Source organism: Lynx rufus, unplaced genomic scaffold, assembly GCF_022079265.1.
Source record: "Lynx rufus isolate CCGP_SWC_20201006 ecotype Redwood Valley unplaced genomic scaffold, mLynRuf1.p SCAF_4, whole genome shotgun sequence".
In the NCBI taxonomy this organism is placed as follows: domain Eukaryota; kingdom Metazoa; phylum Chordata; class Mammalia; order Carnivora; family Felidae; genus Lynx; species Lynx rufus.
Window position 1 is genome coordinate 24,456,425 of NW_025814856.1, and position 26,613 is coordinate 24,483,037.

Sequence of the window (26,613 nt, forward strand, 5' to 3'; positions counted from 1 at the left end):
CCCCAGAGTAACCGAAGCACCACCCAAGAAACCCCCTACTCCACAAATCCTCTGTGCCCACTTTGAACCCAGATCCACGGAACAGCTACTGTCGAGCCAACATCAAACCACTTTTTCAGAGGTTGGGGAAATACCCCTTCCCAAATCCTGGCTCTTGTTCCAATGTCCAAACAAAAAGCTTTTATGAGGATTATTTCACTGGGTGACATGGCTTGAAGAAAGCAGTCCCCTTGCAGCCGGAAGGTCAACAGTGCTGCTTTGTTTGAATCGGCGTCCCCTGTGGGGCTGAGGTTAAGTTGTGCCGCCCTCCGGGGATCTCTGTGGCAATGGGCATTCATTTAATGACACACAGGATGAGGTTGCTGAGGGCAGCTGACCACGGCTGAGCAGCAAATGACACCTCCTGTCTTTCCTTTGGCCCTCTCTTTAGATTTGTCAATGAAAATGTTATCGACCTCCTCCATTGGAAAATGTTTGTGGTTGCAGCTGAGCACGTCTGTTACAACTGCTGACACAGGATTCCAAAATCATAGGACCTAAGAGTCAAATGAACCCGCTCAGCAAAAACTCCTCTTGCTTTTTTCCACTCCATTTGGGCTGTGTTCATGGGCTGCTCCATTAGAATCTCTGCTTTCTCTCCTACTTATATGAAGGGTTTTGTTCTGTTCTTCTAATGAATCACATCTTGTGTGTTTCAAAAAGGCATCTGTTATGAACTGAATGTTTGTGTCGCCCTAAAATTCATATGTTGAAGCCTCAACCCTCATTGAAATGGTATTTGGAGGTGGGGCCTTTGGGAGGCAATTGGGTTTAGATGAGGTCATGAGGCTGGGGCCCCTACAATGGGATTAGTGTCCTTACAAGAAAGGGAAAGGAGACCGGAGCTCTCTCTTCTTGGCATCTGAGGACACAGATAGAAGGTGAGATGGTGGCCAGGAAGAGAGCTCTCACCAGGAACCATATCTGCTGGCATTCTGATCCAGATTTCCTAGCCCCCAGGACTGTTAAGAAATAAATTTCTGTTGTTTAAGTCACTCAGACTAAGCTATTTTGTTACAGCAGCCTGAGCTAAGACAGCATCCTAATTAAAGAATAGTCTTAAGTTTGCCATAATGAGAAATGGAAAAGTACGCATTAGTGTCCTCAGTACGCATGCTTGTGTCTTCTTCCACCATCCAAGGGGTGGAGAGAAGGACTTGAAGCAAGGTGGTCACATGAGCAAACTTAAGATACTCGTCTCCCATTATTAACCAACATCTAATGTATTTACCTTCTAATCATCTACCTGAAGAACCCATGGTACTCCAAATGTCATGGATCTGGGGAATTTAGATCTAGGATCTAGGATTTAGGAACTGGATTTAGGAACGATTTAGGAAGTGGAAAGGATGTAATCTGACTGCTTTACTTTATACATGTGGAAACTGAGGCCCAGAGAGGTGAGGCAACAGGTACAAGGTCCGATAGCTACACAATGACAGAAGTCAAAATAAAACCTGAGTCTTCTAATTTACGCTGAGAAGTGCCTGTCCCAGATGAGGCAGGAAAGATACAAACTTCTGCACACGTTCCTCAAACTCACCTGCTCCATAACCAGCTAAGTCTTACAATGAATCCTGGCTTCCTCTGAGGCATTCACCACTCAGCAACTGGAAGAATCTTCTCAAAACACACACCACCCCCTTGCTTAAACCTTCCCCTCTCTCTGCTAGTGGCTCCCTACTGTTCTTAGGATAACAATCGAAATCTTGAACATGTTCTTTGGGGCTCTGCATGGTCTGGTTTCTGCCAATTGCTCTAATCTTACCATCTACCACCTATCAGATGTACTTGCCTTTAAAGCAGCATGCTCCATCCTACCACAGGACCCTTGCACATGTTGTTCCCATGTTGCAACTCTTTCACTCTCCCCTTTAACCTAGTTAGCACTCTCCCTTCTTTCAGATCTCACTTCCTCAAAGAAACCTTTCTTGACCTTTCATGAATAGGTTAAGGTCCTTGATTAAATGCCCTCATAGCAACATACTACTCTCGCTTTCAAAGCTTTTATTTCCACTTGTTATTATAGTCTTGTTACTGTAATTATTAATTAATATCTTCCTCCTCCACTGGACTGTAAGCTACCAGAAACTTGCCCATCTTTGTTTACCATTTTATCCTCTTACTATCAGCACAGTGCAAACATAGAGATGCTCAATAAATATGAATATGAATAAAAGAATAAATGAGAAAAAGAACTAAAAAATACATGTAAGGTCTTTGAATACCTGAGAATCTAGAAATGTCTTCTGAGTCACTTGCATATTGGGAAACTATTTCAATGATCAATACTGCTTCACATAGACCTTTCTAGGAGAGAAGGAAATGACTTGATACCCTTCTCTCAGAAGCATGCTTTCTTCCTCAAGACCACATCACATAAAATATAGTAACATGCCAACATCTACTCAGGCAACATGAGATCTTCCATCAAATGTGAGTTCCCAAACTAAACAAAACCTCTAGGGTCCCAATGGCAATTTTGTCCCTTACTATGGTTTCTCCAGATCCCATCAATCAAGTCCTTCATTATATAACACACAGAGATAACCCTCCCTTCATACCGTCCCTGTTTTCAGACACATTCTTCATGACCGTCGTCAGCAGCCGGCTCATTTCTCATTTCAGACACTCCTCCACTTTCCCGCGGGGACAGCAAGCACATGGCAGGCCATTTTCCCGCAATCTGACAACAATTTAAATTAAATCTCAGCCTCAATTTCTGGTTGTACTGTGGAGGGAGACCGTCATCGAGGAACACGGCGAAACTTAAGACAGCCATGTGGCAGAGAACACAGTATGGCACTTCAGACACAAAAGCACAAGCAAACCCCCTTTTCTTTTTTAAAATTTTTTTTTTCAACGTTTATTTATTTTTGGGACAGAGAGAGACAGAGCATGAACGGGCGAGGGGCAGAGAGAGAGGGAGACACAGAATCGGAAACAGGCTCCAGGCTCTGAGCCATCAGCCCAGAGCCCGACGCGGGGCTCGAACTCCCGGACCGCGAGATCGTGACCTGGCTGAAGTCGGACGCTTAACCGACTGCGCCACCCAGGCGCCCCGCAAACCCCCTTTTCTATGTGAAAGCAAATCAACATGAAGTATCGACTGAAAAGGGAGACAATTTACAATTTTTCAAAGCCGAATATTTTTCAGCTAAACATAATATTCAAGTTTGTGAAAACAAAACCATGTTAAGAAGGTGTTTTCTCTCTTCTCTATGGAATTTAGTCAGTTCCTGTGGCTTTCATGATATCTGGACAGGTGGCTGGTGAGGTATGATCTGTGAGTGTGGACACATTCAAAGCACAGTCGCCTCTGTCAGCTGTGGGTGGGTCATCTGCCTTTTGAGTTATTTGCAAATAAAAACAACCCTACCTTTCTTTTAAATTGCTAGCATGATTAAACTGGGTACATCATCACGTCCATTTAGGGAGGGTCCATTCAACACCTCTGATTTTGTCTTCCCACTGTCTTTAATCAATAAAGCCTTTTAATCAATAAAGCTTATAATCAATAAAAGCCATTTTTAAAGTTTTTTTTAATGTTTAATTTTGAGAGAGAGAGAGAGACAGAGAGAGCAATTGGGGGAGGGGCTGAGAGAGAGGGAGACACAGAATCCAAAGCAGGCTCCAGCTCTGAACTGTCAGCACAGAGGTCGATGTGGGGCATGAACTCACCGGGCGTGAGATCATGACCTGAGCTGAAGTCGGGATGCTCACCCAACTGAGCCACCCAGGTGCCCCAATAAAAGCCATTTTAAACCACAACCTTATTTACCTTCTCCAAGTAAAACAAGCCAGACACAAGGTACAGGGAAGCTAAAGGTGGTGACCAGCATGGCAGGTGCCTGGCACCACTTTCCCACTTGGGGTCTCTCCAAAGCAGCTCCCTTATTTTCTTCGCGGTACTGAGAATGCTCAAGAATGCAAGGCACGCTTACATTTCAATGCAATCTCCAGAACACATTCCAGGGTGAGATACAAATAATGTACTGGTTCTCCGTGGGTTTTACATGGCTTAGAATATACTCCTTTCCATTAACGCGGCCCAACCACAGATGAGTCCAGTGACAACTCCTCACAAACTTCTCTCCTCCTCTGACCACATGGTGGGCATGAGGAACAGCGCTCTGCACTCAATAAATACCAGTCAAATGGAAAGGAATTGAGACTTCAAAAGGGGAATGTTTTTCATTTTAACAGAAAATTTCCGTTCTGACCATTATCCTGAGAGAGGTAGATGTGCAAGCACCAGCATTAACGATTCCACATCTGCACAAACCATGTGTACATTCCATATTGCTTATATCCTCTTATCTCCAGGCTCATTTATTTTATTAGCTCATAAAACCCTGGCACTATGTTCACTTATCTTGCTTTGGATACCACAAGGCCTCTTCAGGTAGGTAGGTCTTGGTTTTTCCTTCTTGTCTTATCGCTTTTCTTCAAAATGAGAGAACGCAAAAATGTGCATACAGGAAGACAGACATTCTCAAAAGGTTGCCAAGATAAATCCAAGTCATGTTTATAGGAACCGTCCAAAGGCAGCAAGAAACATGTACAATGAAGTGACTACTCATTCAGTCATCCAGCAAACGTTAATTGGATGCACTCTGTGCCAGACATGATCCCAGATGTTAGGAATAAGGCAGAAAATGAGATAAAAATTGTATTTTAGTGTGAAGAGTCACATACTAATAAATAAAAAATACATAATGTGGCATGTAATAACACATATTATGAAGAAAAAAATAAAGTTAGGTAGGAAGAGTAGGTAGTGACTGAGGGGGTGGTGGGGGGCATGGGGGACAGAAAAAGCCCATCCAAGGACATTTGGGCAGATACCTGAAGGCAGATGAGGAAGTATGCCACATAGGTATCAAAAAGAACTTTCCATAGAGAGAATCAGCTTTGCTAAGACCCCGGGGCGTGAGTGTAGAAGAAAAAGAGGGCCAGGGTGTGAGAGCATAGGAGAAGGGAGAGTGGTAGGTGATGGGGTCCAGAAGAAGCCTCATGAGCTGATACTGCTTGGCCTCTAGGGTCACTAGGAGGGTGTAGCGATGCCACTGAGTGAGGAGGGAGACAGTGTGTAACTTAGGCTTAAGAGAAACTCTCTGAGAGTAGACAACAGAGGGTCAAGGGAAGAAGCAAGGAGACCCAGTGGGAGGCTTCTGCACCCATCCAGCCACTGTAGAGACTTGGAAGCTTAATGAAGGTGGTCCTGCTGGAGGTGATAATGGTCTGGTTCTGGCTCTATTGCAAAGCAGAGCTCAAAGAGGTGCTATCAGCCAGTTACCCCTCGTTGGTGATGCTTAGATCTGAGTCAAACTCTGCAGAATGAAATCAACAGCTGAGATATTTTGTTAAATACTTCTATTAATTATTATTTACAAATAATAAGTCATTTAAAATCAAACTTGTTCCCCCTAAAAAGGCACAGAACTCCCTCTTGTTTTAAGCAACACATAAACATCATCTTTATTTCCACCTTCCTGGTATTACTTATCTTTTATGAGAGTTCCTAAATTTACATTTGAAAAAAATCCACTCAACAAATCTTTCTGAGGGCTGGATACATACCAGGCACTTTCTTGGGCACCAGGATGACTATTGAGTAGTGCCTCAAATAGACAATATTTCTGTCTATGTCCCATCCCATGCTCCTGGATTATTTTACATCAGCAGTAATGAAGTGCTTACTGTGCAAAAGCCCTACTACATTATCTTTCTGAATCCTTACACAACTCAATTATCATCTATAACACAGAGAGGTTGGATATGCTGCCCAAGGTCACACAGCTAGGAAATGATGAGGCCAGAATTCAAAACACCAGAACCAGAACTCCACTTCTGCATGCTCCTGGATTTAAGGTATAATACCGAATATGAGTCCCAAGAGACTTATACTCATTCTTCCTCGTCATTTTGGGCAGGACACTTGACTTGTCTCAACTTCAATTTTCATATCTACAAAATGAAATGTATTCAACTAAATAATCTCTAAGGTCACTGCCAGGTCTGAACTTCTAGAGATCTTGCTCTGACACCCAAGGCTCCCAGAGCCAAATACACCAACAGTGAGGACACAAAGCAAAGCCCACCCACCACACAGTATAATTTCTCAAGGTCAGCTTTTGCATAAAATAAAGTGAAGCACTTCCCCAGGTGAACCTTTGCATAGACCAGCTAAAAGAAAGTAAATCAATTTCAAGGATACTCTAAGGGGGGAAAATGTTAGTAGCAGTGGAATTCAGAGCAAAATTCCTTTCTTTCAGGGGCGCCTGGGTGGCTCAGTCAGTTAAGTGTGTGACTTTGGCTCAGGTCATGATCTCGTGGTTTGTGGGTTCAAGCCCCGCATCGGGCTCTGTGCTGACAGCTCAGAGCCTGAAGCCTGCTTCTAATTCTGTGTCTCCCTCTCTCTCTGCCACTCCCCTGCCTGCACTCAGTCTCTCTCTCTCAAAAATAAACAAAGAATAAACAATTAAAAATTTTTTTTCTTTCAAAACCAACAGTCTGGAATTAGTCCCTTAAAAGAAGGAGAAAACTAATAGGTGCACCTAAAATGTGTCTCCCCTGTGCTTGGTTAACTTGTAACAAAATCTAGAGCAACCCCACTTGTCTCTTGACAAAAAGTCTTAATAAGTCTTACTTCCTGCAGTGCCCTTGTGCCTGACACAGGGTGAAGTTCAATAACTACCAGTTGATTGAATTAGTGCATGAATAACTCAATGAATGCACTAAAGAATGAACAAGTGAACTCATTAATTCCACAGTAATAAATATTTCCTTGATAGAATTTATGTAGATCTGGCCAGCAAATGCTTCATTTTCCTCTGCCAAATAAAGACAAAGAAAATAGTTTAGATGTATTGATTTTAGGGTTGAGTAGAAGATTCCAATTTTGTAAATTGGTATTTTGAGGTGTATGGGGAGTAAAAGAAATCTCATTTATAGAACTATAAGAGGAAAAAGTCAGTCTGTTCAGTTAAGAACCACAAGAAAACCCTTCAGTTCCCCACAGGATTCCTAAGAAGTTAACCCCAAGCTGCACTGATGACTGAAGATAAGCCCATGGTTCAGTTTCAAATGCTTTGCCATCAATACAAGCCATGAATGTTGTTTGCAGAGAAAGAACCTACTCATATGGGGTCAACTCTCTCCAAAAAATTATCAACACATAGCAGTGTTGAGTTAGACAGTAGGGTGGAGGAAGACACACAAACCACGAGGTTTCTTCTGGCCACTTCATTCTTTTGGCATTTTTCAGAAGTTACACAAGAATGTAAGTATCAATCAGGTGATGTAAAAATTTTATGCACAGTAAATGTCAAGGGAAAAATTCAATATTATTATCACCTTTTCTTCACAGAGAAGGAGCATCAGAAACAACTGAGAAAATAAGAAGAAAGAAAAACAGCTTCTGCTATTAAAACCTGGAATATATAACCAGGTCAAAGAGGAAACTTGATGCAATTATGTAAGTCATTTGGGGAAAAACTCAATTAGCTGGGAACGGAAGCCTGGATGGAACTTCCTAACCAAGATTATTTACATAATTTTTAGGTGGACAGACCTCAGCTACATTTTAGGGAAAAAATCATACGCAAAAGTGTTTATGAACAATTATTTTCTAGTGACTTCTTACCGCAAATAATCTCAGTTAAAATAGAGTTACTGATAAATTGCGTAATTTTAAAGGCAGTTGAGATGTAAACTTTGCCAATGTATCAAATTTACTCTTTGAATTCACAACTACAGTTTCTTCTTCTTTCCTTCCTTCTTTCCTTCCTTCCTTCCTTCCTTCCTTCCTTCCTTCCTTCCTTCCTTCCTTCCTTCCTTCCTTCCTTTTAACCATGCATGATGTAGAAGGAATGTTTCTGTGTATGTAAGTTTAAAAGGTGGGGTGCCTGTGTGGCTCAGTCAGTTAAGCATCCGACTTTGGCTCAGTCATGATCTCACGGTTTGTGAGTTTGAGCCCCGCATGGGGCTCTGTGCTGACAGCTCAGAGCCTGGAGCCTGCTTCAGATTCTGTGTCTCCCTCTCTCTCCGCCCCTCCCCCGCTCATGCTCTATCACTCTCTCTCTTTCAAAAATAAATAAACATTAAAAAAAATTTTTTTAAGTTGCATATACTTTTGCTTAAATGACACACACGATGGAGACAAAACAACTTTCCTCCACCATTTCTCATAGCCTATTCAAATCTGCATTTGGTGACAGTGTGGTTTTTATTTGTTTGCTTTTCTTTGGTGTCCATGAGTGGAAGCAGAACAAAATAGCACAAGAATCCAAACCACAAAAGTAGTAATTTAATATTATTCATACTACCATTAAAATAGCAAGGATCCACAGGAACTTTTTTGCATTTACCTTACTGCTTGATCTGGAGTATGACATGGTCTTTGTAACTGGAAAATATTGGACATCAAAAGTGCCCCTTAATGGAGAATCATTAAAGTAAACTATGACCTATTTGTTTTATGCAATAATAAGCAGAAGTTAAAATAATAAGACATATCCTTCACTTGCTTAATGAATAAATAAACTGTGGTACATCCATACAATGAGATATAATTCCAGTGATAAAAAAGAAGTGAGTTCTCAAGCCACAAAAAAGACATGGAGGAAGCTTAAATTCATATTACTAAGTGAAAGAAGCCAGTCTGAAGAGGCTACATACTGTATGACATTCTGGAAAAGGCAAAACTGTGGAGACAGCAAAAAAGACCAGTGGTTGCTAGGGGTTGGGGGAGAGAGGGATGAATAGGCTGAGCACAGAGGATTTTCAGGGCAATGAAACTATTTTTTTAATTTTAATTTTAATTTTTAAGTTTATCTGTTCTTAAGAAAGAGAGAGAGAGAGGGAGCGTGATCAGGGAGGGGCAGAGAGAGGGGGAGACACAGAATCCGAAGCAGGCTCCAGCTCTGAGCTGTCAGCACAGAGCCCAATGTGGGGCTTGAACTGATGAATGGTGAGATTATGACCTGAGTCGAAGTCGGATGCTCAACTGATGAGCCACCCAGGTGCCCCAGTGAAACTATTTTGTAAGGTACCAAAACGGTGGATATTTGTCATTATACATTTGTCAAAAGCTACAGAATGTACATTGAGAGAAGTCTAATGTAAACTACGGACTTCAGATAATAATTGTGTGTCAATGTAGGTTCATTGATTACAACAAAGGTACCACTCTGGTGGAAGATGTTGATGATAATGGAGGAGGGGGCTCTGCATGTGTAGGGTCACTGGGTATAGAGAAGCTCTCTGTACCCTCTCCTCAATTTTGCTGTGAATCTAAAACTGTTCTAAATAATAAAGACTATTTTTTTAAATGTTTATTTTATTTTTGACACAGAGAGACAGAGCATGAGCAGGGGAGGGGCAGAGGGAGAGGGGGACACAGAATCTGAAGCAGGCTCCAGGCTCTGAGCTGTCAGCACAGAGCCTGACGCAGGGCTCGAACTCATGGACCGCAAGATCATGACCTAAGCCAAAGTCGGACGCTTAACCAACTGAGCCACCCAGGTGCCCCAATAAAGACTATTTAAAAGGGAAAAAAAAGCAAGTTGCAAAGTAAAATAAAAAATGACAACACTTATATCTGCAAAAATCCACCACAAGCTAATTTTTATACCTATATGTCTAACTAGGTCTAAATACCTGGAAGGAGACTAAACTGATAGCCAGGATTATACCTGGGGAGATACGTGGACTCAGTGCATGGCCAAGGGGCTGTTAGCTCTATTGCTGTTGTTTGTGGGTTTTTTTTTTTTTTAGTTTATTTATGTATTTTGAGAAAGGCAGCATGTGCATGTGTGAGCGGGGGAGGGGCAGAGAGAGAGGGAGAAAGAGAATCCCAAGCAGGCTCTGTGCTGTCAATGCAGAGCCTGACATGGAGCTTGATCTCACGAACCACGTGATCATGACCTGAGCCGAAACCAAGAGTCAGACGCTTAACCGACTGAGCCACCCAGGTGCCCCTGATTTTTTTTTTTTTAATGATGAAAATGTGTGCAGTGTTACTTGCGTAATAAAAACAAAAATTTTTTTTTCTTTAAAATATTCACTTTATAGGGGTGCCTGGGTGGCTCAGTCGGTTAAGTGTCCGACTTTGGCTCAGGTCATGATCTCGCGGTTCATGGGTTCGTGACCCACATCAGGCTTGGAGCCTGGAGCCAGCTTCTGATCCTATGACTCCCTCTCTCTCTGCCCCTCCCCTGCTCACACTCTGTCTCTCTCTGTATCTCAAAAATAAATAAATGTGAAAAAAAATTTAAATATTCACTTTATATTTTATGCTAAAGAGGTCCAAAGTAAATTAGAGATATCATGACATTCTATCCCTAAATACTTCAGAATTCATTTCTAACAAATAAAAACATTTTTATACCCTAAAATTATTTTTTTCTAATAAAAGAAACAGCAAAGATGTACTAAAATATTAGGGTGACTCAATTAACCTATTTCAAAAAGCTAAGGTGATATCAGAGAAAAATCTAAATCCAAGTGTTGAAAATTGATTTAATGGTTATTGAAAGGTTTTCCTAAAAACATTATCATCATTATCACAGCCCCTTATTTTTTTTTAAATTATTTTTTAAAAGTAGGCTCCATGCCCAGCACGGAGCCCAATATGGGGCTCAAACCTATGACCCTGAGATCAAGACCTGAGCTGAGATTGAGATGGACACTTAACTGACTGAGCCATCCAGGCAACCCCCCAGCCCCTTACTTTTATACAACATTTTACATTCTCTTCTGTAAAACACTAATAATTTCACATACCGACATGTCAAAATTAGTTATATTTTTTTATTTCAGTCATTTGAATTACAAAGGTAATAAAATGTAAAAGGCTATCATAACTGATGGAGCATCTTAACCAAGGACTCCTAATTTAGAATCCTCAGACCCCCAGGGAGTGCATGGATAAAATTTAGGACATCTGTGAACTTGGATGGAAAGAAATACATCGTTAGTCTCATTAACAACTGAAATTTAACATTTTCTTCCAGTTTGAATGAAGACCGCAGATCACAGAAGCATTAGCAGACCTGTGACACTGTCATCATAGAAATCACTGTATTTTCAAACTACAAAGTGGTTGGTGTAGGTATTTCAAAATACCACTTACTCTTATCATCTCATAGAAGGTGTATTAGTTATTAGACTTGTCTGCCAGATCTTGTTACTTAAAGCTTTAAGAAGCTTATGTGTAATTCTTACCACCAATTTATAATTTAAATATTTTGCTAACTGTATTTCAATATAACTGGATTTTGTTGTAATCTTACATATTTGATTTTAGGCCCACATTGATGGTCTTCTGTGGGGAAGGGGTATTCACAGGTTTCACAAGATGTCAAAGGTTAAGAACCCTAGAATTCAATCTCTTCTTCACATAATTCCAATCTCCCAAATAACCACTACCCACAATGCAGTGCATAGTCTTCGATGTTTATTCCTCTACAGAGACAAATATACAAATTTATATTTTGTGTGCTCTGTCATTGTGTTTTACATTTATATTTTATAATATATGTACAAGTCTCTATAGAATTTGGGTATTCATGCTGTTTCCAGCTTTGGGCTATTATTTTTAAAATGCTGAAATAAAACTCCTTGTATATGACTCTTCATATACTGGTATTTTAAAAAAAAATCATGATCAGTTTGGTTTATGGGATGCTTGTCCCAACAAAAAAATATAACCATAATTTAACCTTAAATTTAACCATAAAGTCAGTTTTATATTATGAAATCAACAGAATAATAGCTAGTATTTTTGTACTTACTATGGGCTAGGTCCTAAGTGCTTTACATGAACTAACTCCTTTCAATCCTTACTCCCCTAAGGGCACTGTTTTGATTTCAGTTTCCATGTGAGGAAAGTGAAGTATAGAGCAGTGTTCAGTCTCTAAGCTCCCAAAGTGTGTGATTCTGATGACAAATTCAAACAAATAGGTATTCTCAGAGCATGAGAAGTCTCATCTAACACGGGCCCCATCAGTGTCACTTTGAAGGCAGTGGTAAATGATGATTGACACTTGGTTACATCATTACCTTCTGAAGGTATCTCCTGAAGCTCCTTAGAATTTCATCGTCATGGTGCGTTTCAAGAGGGAGGTCAAAGAGTAAAGATCACACTGATGATTACAACCCACCACCTAGTCAATTCGGCCAAAGGCTAGATGGAATGTGTCCAGTGTCAATAATGAGCAAATTTGCTATTAGACATGGCAGCATCAGAACCACCTCGAACACAACATAGGGTCTCCATTATATTAGGCCCAAGAAATTTCACAGGCAGCAACAGTAGATCATAAATCCAAAACAGAAAAAATGCCAACAGGTTAAATATAAGCACGTGCCAGTGAAGACCAGGCTTGGTCTCCTGGGTGGTCAAAGCCTTATTACACGCTCCCATCATTCATCAAGGCCCCATGCTGGCCAGGGCAAGGCTAATCACTCTCCCCAGTTAGCAAGTTCCAGAACAGACCAAGAGAAACAAAACCACAGAAATGGTATCTTTTTAAATTATCTGGACTGTGCTGAGCAGAGATAAAGTAATCCCTGCTGCTAATTCAACATTTGCTTTAACATATCCTAGCAATGAAACATCATTTAGGTTCATCGAGGCAGGAAAGTTCTTTCCCCCTTCTATATCCATATAACAGGGTAAATAATCAGAAAGCACAGGTAACAAAAATGTCATAAACCTCCAAGGTTTGCCAATAAGAGGAGCTGAGTGTCCTGTACATCATCTACTACCAGAAGCCATGGAGCCCAATGATTTCACCTTCTTCCTGGCCTGGGGGCCTTGTGGGGAAGCTGTGGAATCCGACCATCCTGGGCTTGAATCTACAATAAGCTAGGACTTTGAGCAAATTGTTTATCTCTCTGAGACTCAGTTTCCTCATCTTCAAAAGGGTATGATAACACCTATGGTGACAGGGTGGTTGTGTGGATTCAGTGGATCTTATCCCATCCCCACTCATGGTTCACCCACCTGCTCCCATGGGGAAGCCCCTTCAGCAGGGAAAGGATGCCCCCCAATACTAGCTCTACCTGTACTGGTCCCATCCCCGCCAGTCACAAGAGGGGCCTGGGCCCTGCCAGGGGCAGCAGGAGGGACTCTTCCCAAAGACGAGGTATAAGCAAATGCCCCATATAAAGTCACATACTTAGCAAGAGACCAGCAATACAGTTGAAAGAAATGGGCCAGAGAAACATGAGAACAATCCCTGTTCTGAGTTTCTGAATGAGAGTCAACTGCCCTGAACTGCATTTCTACCTCTCACTGCTAGAAGGGGTACAAACCTGCTCATGGGTTTAAAAATATTTATACTCTTTTAGCTAGGAATTTCGTATTTTATCCATTTTATCCTACTGATAAAAGATTACACAGATACTCTTAAATGCCTGTCAATGTTATTTATAATAGTAAAAAATTATAATTTACCTAAATATCTAATAAAGGATTGGCTAAAAACAACTGGTGCATTCATCTAACAAAGTACTATATAGTTATTAAAAATAATGTTCTTGGGGCGCCTGGGTGGCTTGGTCGGTTAAGCGTCCAACTTCGGCTCAGGTCATGATCTCACGGTCCGTGGGTTTGAGCCCCGCGTCGGGCTCTGTGCTGCCAGCTCAGAGCCTGGAGCCTGTTTCGGATTCTGTGTCTCCCTCTCTCTCTGTCCCTCCCCTGTTCATGCTCTCTCTCTGTCTCAAAAATAAATAAACGTTAAAAAAAAATTTTTTTTTAAAATAATGTTCTTAAGGAACATTTTAGGATGTGGTAACATGCTCTCAATGTAGTAAATGAAAACTTCAGGAATAAATTAATATGTGTTATGATCCCAATTTTTAAAATTTGTGCTTATATAAACTTAAATATATATGCTACTTAGGGATACACATATTGTAGCAAGTTTATAGACAGGCAAGGCAACAATAAACATTAAACATCAGCAGAGCAAGGGGTTTGCAAGGACCTTCCGCTTTTTTGTTAAGGGCATATTTCCTCAGTTGCATTGGTGGTTACATTTTATATTATCTTTGATGCCATTTTGTATGTCTGCACTATTCATAATGAAACGTTTTAAAGTGTGTGCATAAAATGCCAAGAAGATAATGCATCAAAATGTAGCTACTGCCTTGAGGTGGGATTATTAATGACTTGTCTTATTCACATTGTCCAAATTTTTTACAAAGAACATGTATTCATTCCTTTTCATCTTTTACATTGTTTTTATCACTGGAAACTATTTTCATGCCTGCCCCAGAACTCATTTATTTTTTGAGAAAGGATGCTTGGTGCTAGGCGGTGCCCTCCATCAGGGGCTCACCTGGTTCTTCCACCAAGGGCCTCTCCTAGGGCATCATGAACACTGGCTCTTCACTCAGGCATCTCTCTCCCATTAGAAGTTAAACCAGAAAAGTGCTGTGGGGGAAGCAATGTCCCTGAAACCATCCCACTCGTATCCTCTGACGTGAGAGGAGATTTGTAGGCGGCTGCTAGGAGCACTCTCCACTCTGCAGTTTGTTCTCAAAAGCATAGGTTGCCTTTTTTTTTTTTTTTTCCCTTTTTTTCTGGAATAGTTTGTGTTCCATCCTGCCAGGAAGCTGGGGGCTCAGCCACTGGCTCGGATAAAGCGGTGGGAAAAATTAGAGAACAATTATAGCGTCAGCTAGCATAGGCATTCCATCACAATTCATTTTCCACCAAGTGCTGGGGGTGGAGGGTGGGAGAATAATTCTTTGGAGATACATCACCATACCTTAAGACCCTTCCAATTCCCTTTTTAAGAGGAACTCTTAAATGGGGTCTTGGCTGAGCTCCACTGGGCCCATGAAATCACACGTCAATCTTGTAAAATTTTCTTGAGTCCAGATTCCCAAAAGAGTCCATGATCCCCCAAATAATGGAAGATTCTTGTCTGAAAAAATAAGCTTTTTTCTTAGCTTATACACTCCTATTTGGTCTGTAAGCCCAAGTTCAATAGGAGGTTAGGAGGAAAAACTCCTTTCCAGTCACCTATCAGAATTGTCATCTGAGGCTTTAAACTAAAGCAAGATGTCAGTGGGAATGTTTGGGGTTATCATCACTCAGACACCCTGAGGGGCCCTATACATACTTTTTAATCAAAGGGGGAAGATTTCCTCTGTGTTAATATCTGCCTACTCTATGCCACAGATATAGTTCTTTATTTTTTATTTATTTATTTATTTATTTACATTTAAATTTCTTTTTTTTTATGTATATGAAATTTATTGACAAATTGGTTTCCATACAACACCCAGTGCTCATCCCAAAAGGTGCCCTCCTCAATACCCATCACCCACCCTCCCCTCCCTCCCACTCCCCAGATATAGTTCTTTAAAAGAACTATAGGGTATGTAGGGGCTCCTGGGTGGCTTGGTCGGTTGGGCGTCCGACTTTAGCTCAGGTCACGATCTCGCGGTCCGTGAGTTCGAGCCCCGCGTCAGGCTCTGTGCTGACAGCTCAGAGCCTGAAGCCTGTTTCAGATTCTGTGTCTCCCTCTCTCTCTGCTCCTCCCCTGTTCATGCTCTCTCTCTGTCTCAAAAATAAATAAACGTTTAAAAAATTTAAAATAAAATAAAAGGGGTATGTATGTTAAATTCTACACACACATTAGGGTTCACTGGTTTTTTTTTGCTTTTAAAAACCAATCAAACAATAAGTAAAAACCAAGAGCTCAATGTATATGCAGCATTGAGCTGCAACGCAATGGAAATTTGACCATGATCCCCAAAGGACCCCATCCCCTCATCTAGTAACTTCTTATTGAAACTACACATCTGATGACTATCTTTCCACTTATTAAATGGAATCAAAATTGAGAGTTACTAGTATTATTTTCCCAAACCCTCACATCCTCTCATATGAGTCATCCATCAGAACCCACCTTCTTTTTAGATACTTTCCACTACACATAGAAACAGTTTCAAGCAACTCTTCAGTAATGCTGCTGGTTAGTTAAGGGACTGCAATTACTGAGCTATTGCCATTTTAAAGCATCTTCGAGTGACCTGCAAAGGCCATTTATTTATTAGAACACTTAATTTATTGGACTCATCTATTTATTTAGACATTAGTGCCTTTTATGTAAAATAATGTGAGTGACTGCACCTCCTACTTATTCAGTTCAAAATATGTCTGCTGAATGGCTATTAGGTAGAAGGCATGGAAAATCAGTACCACTTCTCCCAAGGCCTCATCTTGATCTGTCACACACCTTATCATTTCCATATGACTGGGATTGTCAGTAAACCTAGAACACACCAGTTTTCATGTCTTCTAACAGCTTCTAAGAGTCTAGGAGATTTGTAGGGTCTTTCTAACTTTTACATTTATTATAATACTATGTGATAATATCTGTAGGAAACTTGTCCCAGGTTCTAGAATCTGTCTGCCAAGATTCAGGAAAAAATGACAGGCAAATTAGAAAGGAATTTGGCCATAGCATATCCCTAAGCATAAAGCTAGATTTCTATAAAAGTCTCTTTATTATAACAAAACATGTTATGAGACGATTAAAAGAGGGGGGGTGTGGAGAGAAATGTCTTTTGTAGCGGCACCAAGAGAAAAGAGGTTGGATCATTCATTATACGAGACTTAAGTGACGTTCATGAGAAGACAAGGTCATTGATGCCAATCAAGACAAAAACCAAATCACAACTCATAAATAATCTTTTCATATAAGAGAGTTTAGTGGTTTTTTAACTTAAAAACTTCTAGAGACATGTTTTCCTGAAAAATAAATATAGTATAGTGTAGTTGAAGAAATATGTATGATGAGGTATAATTGTAGAAACGACTAAAGTCTTACCTAAATCACTACATCTCCCTGTTCATTTTCAAAGTGAGAGGACAGAACTAGATGGTGGCTAAGGTTCTTTCAATTCTAAAAGTCAATGATTCTAATAATTCCCACAAAATTAAAAACATTCAAACAACAAAAACCTTACTGCTACTAAGAGTTTCATTGACTTCACCTGTCAATAATAAAACATTCAGTGAGTAAAGTAAAACCCAGAAGAACATCATCTTTTTGTCCTGTTACCATGGTATCCTAGTAAACTGGTCCAACTCCATCAATCTGATGGTCTAAGACTGGAACAAACACCATATGGTGAAATAAAGATATCCAAGTACATTAATTAGACACCAGCTCAGGATCATTCCATCATGGCTATTTGCATCACAGAAAACTCTGCAATAATTAGAGGTGACTGGATGGCTCAGTCAGTTAAGCGACAGACTCTGGATTTCGGCTCAGGTCATGATCTCACGGTTCATGAGATCAAGCCCCAAGTCGGGCTCTGTGCTGTCAGTTCAGAGCTTGCTTGGGATTCTCTCTCTGCCCCTCCCCTGCTTGTGCCCTCTCTCTGTCTCTCTGAAAATAAATAAATAAAAACATTTAAAAATAACTGGAAGAGCATTGTTTATACTGGAAGAACATTTAACTAAATGCTGTCATACGAGAACCCAATAATCCATGTTCAACAAAGTTCCAAATATTCACAATGGTTTCAGAGGACTTGATCTCAAACTTATTTTTTTAACAAATGGGGAAACTGAGGCCCAGAGAGGAGATTCAACTTGCCCAAGGTTGCACTGCTAGTTATAGGCAGAGCCAGGATCATGACCCGGTTCTTAATTATTAGGACAGAAGACTTCTCATCTCATAACAATGGCTTCTGTGGTTTCCACAGAGGAGAAGACAAGGGCCCAAAGCTGGATGGATCCACTATGCACAATGACCAGACTCCAAGGAAGTACAGATGATGGATGGACACAGGGATCCCAGGAGGGCCTGAATATCCACCCCCAGCCCTTTGATAATAAGTGCATTGGAGGCCCATGTTGGCTTCCCAGTTGTGTCACTGGGGAGACAAAGAAGCCATACAAAGAAAGCTGCTGAAATTAAGCACTGAGGACACAGCCTGAAAAATTCAAGAAAGTTCTTTGCCTCTCTCATCACCAGCACTCAACTAACATGTCATTAAATATCTTTTGCAAACTTCTGCTTTTAAAGAAAAACAGAAGGCTCACATTTGATGGGTGCCTAGTATGTCCCAGGCAGTGTGCTTGGTAGTCTCACTTTTGTTGTTTTATTTGATCCTCACAGCAATCCTGTTAGGTGACGTCTTTTCATCCCTATTTTCCAGATGGGAAAACAGAGGCAAGGAAAGGTGTCACATAAATGGTAAGTGTAGAATCTGGAGTCAAACGAAGATCTGTTTAAATTTTTTTTTTCAACGTTTATTTATTTTTTGGGACAGAGAGAGACAGAGCATGAACAGGGGAGGGGCAGAGAGAGAGGGAGACACAGAATCGGAAACATGCTCCAGGCTCTGAGCCGTCAGCCCAGAGCCCGACGCGGGGCTCGAACTCCCGGACCGCGAGATCGTGACCTGGCTGAAGTCGGACGCTTAACTGACTGCGCCACCCAGGCGCCCCAAACGAAGATCTGTTAAATCCAAAGTCACTCGCTCTGCCAGCTGCTGGAGACTTCTCCCAGCCTTTGGGCACCGGCTGCCTGACCAACTCACTAACTTCCCTGTAAGGGAGACAAACATCTGACCATCTTCTGGAACCAGCCTCTAAAACAGCACAGTGGCATTTATCTAGACTCTACTCAGATGCACTGATTTCATACTTCATTTCATGAGAAAAACAAAAACAAAAAACATGAGCAATAAACAGCTTGGCTTGGGAGCTTAAGTCGGCCACACAGCTTTCTCCAGTCAAGTGAAATGTCAAAAAGAGTTTTCCCCAGTTCACAACTTCCATTGTCGGATCCTGGAAGCCCACTTATGGCACACAGCATGTTGACAAACAGATTCAGAGCTGAGACGTGTTCTCACGGCAGAGGAAACAGGAAGCGCTGTACTTACGCTTATGTCGAGACTGCAAAGGCTAACGGCATCCTCATCTTGGGTGCTCTGCTTGCGTTTTCGCTGCAAAACAAACGACAGACAAGGTTCAAATGCAAACAGGGATTATGGCTTTGATTAAGGGAAGAAAAAAAGCAATCAATCGAATGGCACATGCAACCCTTGCCATTTGTACCGTGTTTCCCGAAAACCTTTAACCAACCTACGTAAATGAACAATTCTAAGAAAGCTTAAGAAATCATGGAGAAGCTTCAAACTCTAAGGTAATTGGTTTACGTTATTCTGATTCCTGCTGCTACATTTTTTTTGTATTTCCTTTTTTCCTAAATGTCTTTATATATTAAGGCTTAGATATTTAGATGCAAAGTTCAGATTCTGACTAACTTGGAAGAAGACGCTAGACCGGAAAGGAAATCTAATTCACTTGAAGATATTTCAGTTCTAGAGGTGCTTTGTACTTGGGTAATTTAAATTTAAAGTTCTAAACTTCGTCCAGGATCCTGATATAATCACAGAACCAGAATGCTGGAACAAATCTTAGACATCATCTCCAATCTTCCTGTTTTATAGCCATCAACACCAAGAAAAATCATTACTGGAACTGAAGAAAACTGTATTTGAAATGAACTTATGACCATCTGCCAGGTTAGATGTGGAAAATATATTTTCTTCTTTATAAAAAGAAAAGAAACTCCATCTACAAACCATAATAGAGCTCATCAGGGATACATTCACCTCACTTCTGCATTCCAGCTCAACCAACCAGGCAAGTATCACTTGAGTCCCTATGGTGTGACTTTTTAAGTCTCCTGATCATAACTTGGCAGAAACTTACCAAAGGACCAGAATCACTGGCATGAAGTTCCCATGGAATCCAGAGACATGTTAGTCTTCAGTCCCTAAAGAAGCCCACCTCTTCCTCCTCTTCTATCATACCCTGAGCAGGAAAGACAGCAAGTGGAAAGCAACCAGAGCCATCCTTGTCTGTCTTACTACAATTGTCCTAGTATTTCTTCAAATCAATTCAAGGAAGATTTGTTGAACATCTATCATGAGCCTGGCCCTGATTTTGCTTCTGGGACTGCAAAGACCAGCAGCAGCAGAGAGTGAGTTCCTTAACTCACATTCTTTCAGGAGGGACAGACCCTGAAGGAATTAACTAGAATGTAGAAAAATCCAAACATCCTAGGAAGGTCACTTCACTTTTCTGAGTTATCCCTTCTCAATCTTAAGGTGGGAGTGATGATATTAGCTTCTACTCTCAAAGGGAGAGGAGTAAATATGGTAACGCATTTTAGAACTTAGCAGAGTGCCTGGTACACAGTGGGTGCTCAAAACATGGCTTAGAAGACTCTGCAAACACAGTGAGGAGTAATTAGCATCGGTGGGGGTTGGAGAGATCTTCTCAGAGAAGAAGGTGTTTGCATAGGCCAAAGATATTGGGAGGGGACTAGGGCCTCTTGTTCCATAGCCAGCCGCCTAGATCTTTAGAACCCCACAGGTGCACATAGTTCTATCCAGAGAAATGGAGTTCTAGATCTTATATATTATTCCATCTGAGCAGTGGAATGATTTAGAGATGAATGCCAGGAACCAGGATACCAAATCAGCCATCTGGGATGGTGCTCAAGAATCTGCATTAACAAACTCACCAGGTGATTTTTAGGGGGTCAGATACTCTATTCAGGGGCTTTGAGGGGAGCCCTGAAAAAAAGGGGAGAGCCACGTGCCATTTTGAGAATGCTTCGTGTTGGTATAGGGACCTGACCCTTACTGATTCATCATCTAGTTACAATTAAAAGCAGCACTGTGGTGTCGGTGAAGCCAATTCACTGCTTAATATTTACAAGGTGACTTTTTGAGGCAAGTACAGCAAAGGATAATTTCCATTCTAGGATAAATAAACTGAAGTCAGAGGAGATAAACAATTTGTTCAAAGTAACATGGCTAGGGTGTAACACTCTGAATCCAGGATTCTAATTTCTGAGGCAAAACCCTTCACACGTATCACTGAAAGCATGCTTGGCAAATAGGTTACAACTCATTTGCTACCCGGAACGTCTGGTAGCCTCTGCCTGGAGCTGTATTGAGAAGCAGTACACAGCACAGCAAAATGGGACAATGCTGCAATCAATCAGTAACACGTGCTGGGGTGTAAGAGAGGGGACAGCTGCTACCCAGGATAGTCTGTGCCCTTCCTGAGTCTGGCTTCTCTTGCGTTGAGAGGCCACAGTGTTATACCTGGGTGCTTGGGAAATGCCATGAGGGACAGAGGCTCTGGGATGTTGTCTATGAGGTGAATAATGCCTATCAGGTAGGGTTGTTGCTAGGATCATAGATGATATGCATATGGAGGCAGGAACGAGGCCTGACACACAGTAGGCACACAATAAATAGCAGCTCCTGTCACGTGTTACCCAAACTGCAAGCCACACAGATATATGCTGCTACCCAATATTGTCAAGTTATAGAATTTCATGGTGCTACAATTCCAGTCCTAGAACTCAACAATTTTGTCAATGCAACATGTTAATGGTAGCCTGTTATCTCAAGAAGCCCATCCTGGTGAAGGAGAGGGGATAATAAGACGGGTTTTTTTTTAATGTTTCTTTTTGAGAGAGAAATAGAGAGAGTGTGCATATGAGCCAGGGCTGGGGAGAGAGAGAGAGGGAAAGAGAGAATCCCAAGCAGGCTCTGTGCTATCAGTGCAGAGCCCAACTCAGGGATTGAACCCACAAACCGTGAGATCATGACCTGAGCCAAAATCAAGAGTCAGATGCTTACCCAACTGAGCCACCCAGGCACTCCAAGAGTTTTTTCCCTCAGAGGCATATAGCTCTCTCCAGACCAACTCAACAATTACCCAGGGCTGGAACTCAGTCTCCAGAGCACCCCTAACCTCCGACACTTCACGTGCTCCAAGTGTCAAATCCAGAAGATAAACGTCCTCTAGTAGCCCTTTTAATTAAGCCATGGCCACTTAATCGGGGATAGAGTGATCTCCTTGAGAAACCCACACATTTATAAAATGAAAGCTGAAGGATTATCAAAATGGATTTTCTTTTCAATTTCTATTACAGGGGGTGGTGACTGACCACTGCCAGCAACCAAGAAGGAGCCTGATGGTTAAGTTCTGGGCCTGAAGCAAAAACTTCACAAGTGTCGTTTAGCCATCTGTTCACTTGTTTTGTGTTTACTGAGCACTTCTGATGTGCAAAGACCTGCGGCGGATCTGGGGATACAGCAGTGAATGAGCTAGGCAAGCTCCATGCTCACTAACTAGGAGTAAAAAGAAAACAAAATAATTACAGATTGTGATCTCCGTTGTGAATGAGTCAGATGAAGTGCTGAGACAGACTAGAAAGGGAGACACAGTTTAGAACGATAATTTACTTTTTTAATTTTTTTATGAATATAATTTATTATCAAATTGGCTTCCATACAACCCCCACTGCTCATTCCAACAAGTGCCCTCCTCAATACCCATCACCCATTTTCCCTCTCCCCCACCTCCCCATCCACCGTTAGTTTGTTTTCTGTATTTAATAGTCTCTTGTGGTTTGCCTCCCTCCCTCCCTATTTGTATCTATTTTTGTTCCTCCTTCCCTTCCCCCATTTAATTTAATCTTTTGTTTTCTGGTTTTTGGCTGACCTTCTCATGAGCCATAAGCCCATGAAGGCAGGACTTGGTCTGTCAAGGTCACGTTCCAGAACCTGCTGCAGTACCTGATGCATGGCCCCCACACCCTACGATAGCACTTGATTGTTTTGCGGATGCCCTCAGTCCTGCACCCTTTGAGAAGCTTGTTATCTTCACCAATTACCCAACTCCGATGGGGGCACAGCGGGAGAGAGTGGAGGGGACCAAATGGGCACCCATTCCACCAGACCAGCCAGCCTGATTGGCCCACGTGACGAAAGGTGTGCAGGTGACACAGCCCCATGCATGGGTTGCATACCACAACCTAGGAGCTTCTAAATTCCACCCAGGAATTTCTAAACTATTGGAGAGCTGAGCTCATGTCAACGATCTGAAGAACAGTTCATGGGAAATTTAAATCCTGGAGACACAGACAAATGTGTATCTCAGAAAGCAGAGGGTGTGGCAGGATACTACACTCATTTTGAACTTCACCAGAATGATTGATAATGACAATAACTAGCTTTGGCCAATTTAATACTCACCACCTTCCCATCACAGAGCTAAATCTTCATATGCATGATCTGATTTGATTCTCACGACCATCCCAGGAGGTGCGCAGGAACAAGTGTTATCTCCATTTTACAGAGGAGGAGATGGAGGTTCAGAGAGGGGCAGGGATTTGCCCAAAGTTCTATAATTAGCAAGAGGCAGAGCCTGGATTCATCAGTCTCCAGGCTATGTGTTTCCCCACTACACTGTCCCGTCCCAGAGTCTGGAAGGGCACATCGTACAGAGATGGAGAAAGGAAGTGTTGCACATGAGGAGTTGGGGAGGAGACACCTTTATAACTTATTCTATTAAAGAACTGGTCTTGAAGACAGTACACCTAGATAACATTTTGTGGTCCTTTATAGCTTTAGAAGCTATCACTGCCTGCCACCAGGTAGGCTAGGGCTGAGTCAAGCCACCATTTTACTTTCCCTGTGCATCAGAAACAAAGGGCAGCTTACCTGTGGGGGAGGGGAGGTTCCTAGGCTGGAAGGACACTGAGCAAACTGTCTGCATTTACACACTTGGCCCTGCATGTTCTCATCAGCCAATTGGAGGAGCCATGGACCCACCCTGTTATTCTTGTTCAATTTACTGAAGCGAATGCAGAGTCTGCTTCCCTTTCAACCATGAAAACAGAGCGCCTTGGGTGCTATAGTTTGCGCTGATTTGCGTACATAACTTTAAACCCCAGTGCCCTGTGCAGTAGGTCAATGAATAATTTCTGAATGAGTGACTAAACGAAAGAATGAATAAAGGAGGCCAGTGTTTTTGAGGTGACGCCCTTCCCTTCCGCTAACCACCTGGCTGCCAAAATTAAATCAAAACCTCAAAAGCAAAGATCACTGAAAGCTGACATTCTTCAACCTCAGATTTCCTTGGAGACATAAAACCTGCAAGTTTAAGCTACAACTCTTGCTTTCCAAATAAGAAAGGTTTTTTTCCCTTACCAATGGAGGCATTTATTTTTCTTAAAATACATAGAGATGTTAAATCATGGCTGTTCAAACATTGGTCTAAGTGGGATATGGGTGACTTCCACTCCCCCTATGAGAAGGAATGTCAGATCTGTTCAAGGGTGAGGGACTCCCATGACCAGGGCATCTATCCAGGCACTGCCCTCAGCAATGGCACAGGGATTCAATCTTTAGGAGCAAGGAATCAAAGTATAAGAATACCTCAACTGAAGGGGAACAGCCAGCTTGAACCAAATCATAAGTGAACTTAATGGGCACTTGAACCCTTTGAACACCTAGGCACCTATCTAGGGCAGGCAGGAAAGGCAATTACAGAGGGGAATTTATGAGAACAAAGGGGCTGAATATACTATCTGGTTCCTTAGACCTGCAGGTTACATATTTGATGAGATACTTTCTAGAGGTGCTTGGGTGCTAGAAAAACTCATGTTTCTCGAATCAAAAGAAACAAACAAACACAAAGCCCCTTTGTTAATTTGCAACAGAGCAAAGCCCTTCATATGTTCAGATATAAGGTCTGATGGAGATAGGGGTATGTTTGGATGGATCTGAGTGGACTCTGTTTGAGACTCACTACTGGTAACACCATCCTGCTATCTCAACCATAAGTGTTCACCTGTGCTCCTTCCAACCCACTTTCACGAAGCATCTTTGTTCTCCAGGCCACTCAATGGCTCTCTCCTTTAGGCGTGGCTACCTTCTAATAGAACAAGGTAGACCACTAAATCTCATGAGTAAATGGTCCATAAACAACTAGTTTTTCTCTGGTGTCCTGGGTATGGCTCTCTATGGAGAGCACTGACCCTATCCCTGACTGATCAATGTTCAGAAGAACTGGGCCAAGCCTTAATGTCTTATCCTTATTGGGCTCAGCTCCCATTCTCTCTAGACTCATATCTTGAGATCTTTGAGGTTTGGAATCTCAGAATCCAAGGAGAATCCAGGTGCTTTCTAATGTTTATTTATTTTTGAGACAGAGAGAGACAGAGCACGAACGGGGGAAGGTCAGAGAGAGGGAGACACAGAATCTGAAGCAGGCTCCAGGCTCTGAGCTTTCAGCACAGAGCCCGACGCGGGGCTTGAACTCACGGACCGTGAGATCATGACCTGAGCCGAAGCCGGACGCTTAACCGACTGAGCCACCCAGGCGCCCCTCCAGGTGCTTTCTAATACACAAGCGGAAGGAAGTGAAAGCTGAAAGTGGGCACCTGCTATGAGCCAAGCACTGTGCTCACAATTTAAAGGACTGTTCCATTTAAGCTACTCTTTAACCCAGTTTAAATAAGAATTGCTGTGTTCATTTTACAGTGAGGGACACTCATGCTCACTCAAGGTCACAAAATTAGTAAATACTAGAGAAGGATTTCTCTCTAATCCTTCTCTAGGCCAGCCTAATTCTCAAACCACTGATCTTTCTGCCTTACAATGCTATTTCTCTTTTTATATTGTTTAAAAGCAATATGGGGTGCCTGGGTGGCTCAGTCAGTTAAGCATCCAACTTCTGCTCAGGTCATGATCTCATGGTTCATGAGTTTGAGCCCCTCATCAGGCTCTGTGCTGACAGCTCAGAGCCTGGAGCCTGCTTCAGATTCTGTGACTCTCTCTCTCTCTCTCTCTGCCCCCTCCCCCACTTGTACTCTGTCTCTCTCAAAAATAAACATTAAAAATTAAAAAAACCCAATATGTACCTTATTTGAATTAATATATTAAAAATATAAAATATATTTAAACACATTTAAAATAATGCCTTTTAAAAACAATATAAAAGGCTCACAAGGTATTTCCCTACATACCTGAAGGAAATTAAGAGCTTACATGAGACAGACCTGAGTTCAAAATCCAGCTCCACTATTTGCTATTTGGTGTGATAAACTTACTTCTTTATCCCTTCATTCGCTCAACAATTATTCACTGAGGACCTACAATGGGCCGGGGGCAGTTTCTAGATGTGGGGATCTGTGTCTATAAAACACTTCCATAAGCTTTGATTTCTCCATCATGGGGTTATTTCGAAGATTAAAGGAAATAAAATATTTAGAACAGGGCCCGGCAAACAGCGAAAGATTAAAAAATGGTCATTATTCTTGTTACTGTGGCACTTTCCATTACCACTGTTGTCGCCACTGTTCTGTTGTTATTTGACATTTTGAGGTGGGCAGGGTGGGTACCAGAGATGGGGATCCTACAGGATGGGTGGAACCTGGCTAGGACGCAGCCTGACCATCCTGGAACTACCCACGGCACACAGGGGTCTAAATGGACGCTCTCCAGATACCTTCAGTCACGTTTCCAGTGTGTTGTCCTTACTCCGCTCACAGAGACAGGGCAAATGCAAGGCCTGACTTCATTTTAAATGGCTGAGATTGAATTGATTAGTGTCAGAACAGCCCTGTTATTTAATCACAGGGCTTTTCTATTTAATAACCAAGTGAGCAGAGCAGCAAAAACACACTGATGGAAGGAGTGCAGCTCCCAACC

At 41.8% G+C, this 26,613-nt stretch overlaps 1 protein-coding gene across 1 annotated transcript in view; it reads right to left on the reverse strand.

Moving 5' to 3' along the window:
- ARHGEF3 (Rho guanine nucleotide exchange factor 3) overlaps positions 1 to 26,613 on the reverse strand; it is a 179,742-nt gene that overhangs the window by 126,250 nt on the left and 26,879 nt on the right. The window contains exon 2 of the mRNA XM_047094551.1: positions 18,967 to 19,029. Coding sequence (XP_046950507.1) covers positions 18,967 to 19,029 — 63 coding nt within the window. The remainder of the gene's footprint in view (positions 1 to 18,966; positions 19,030 to 26,613) is intronic.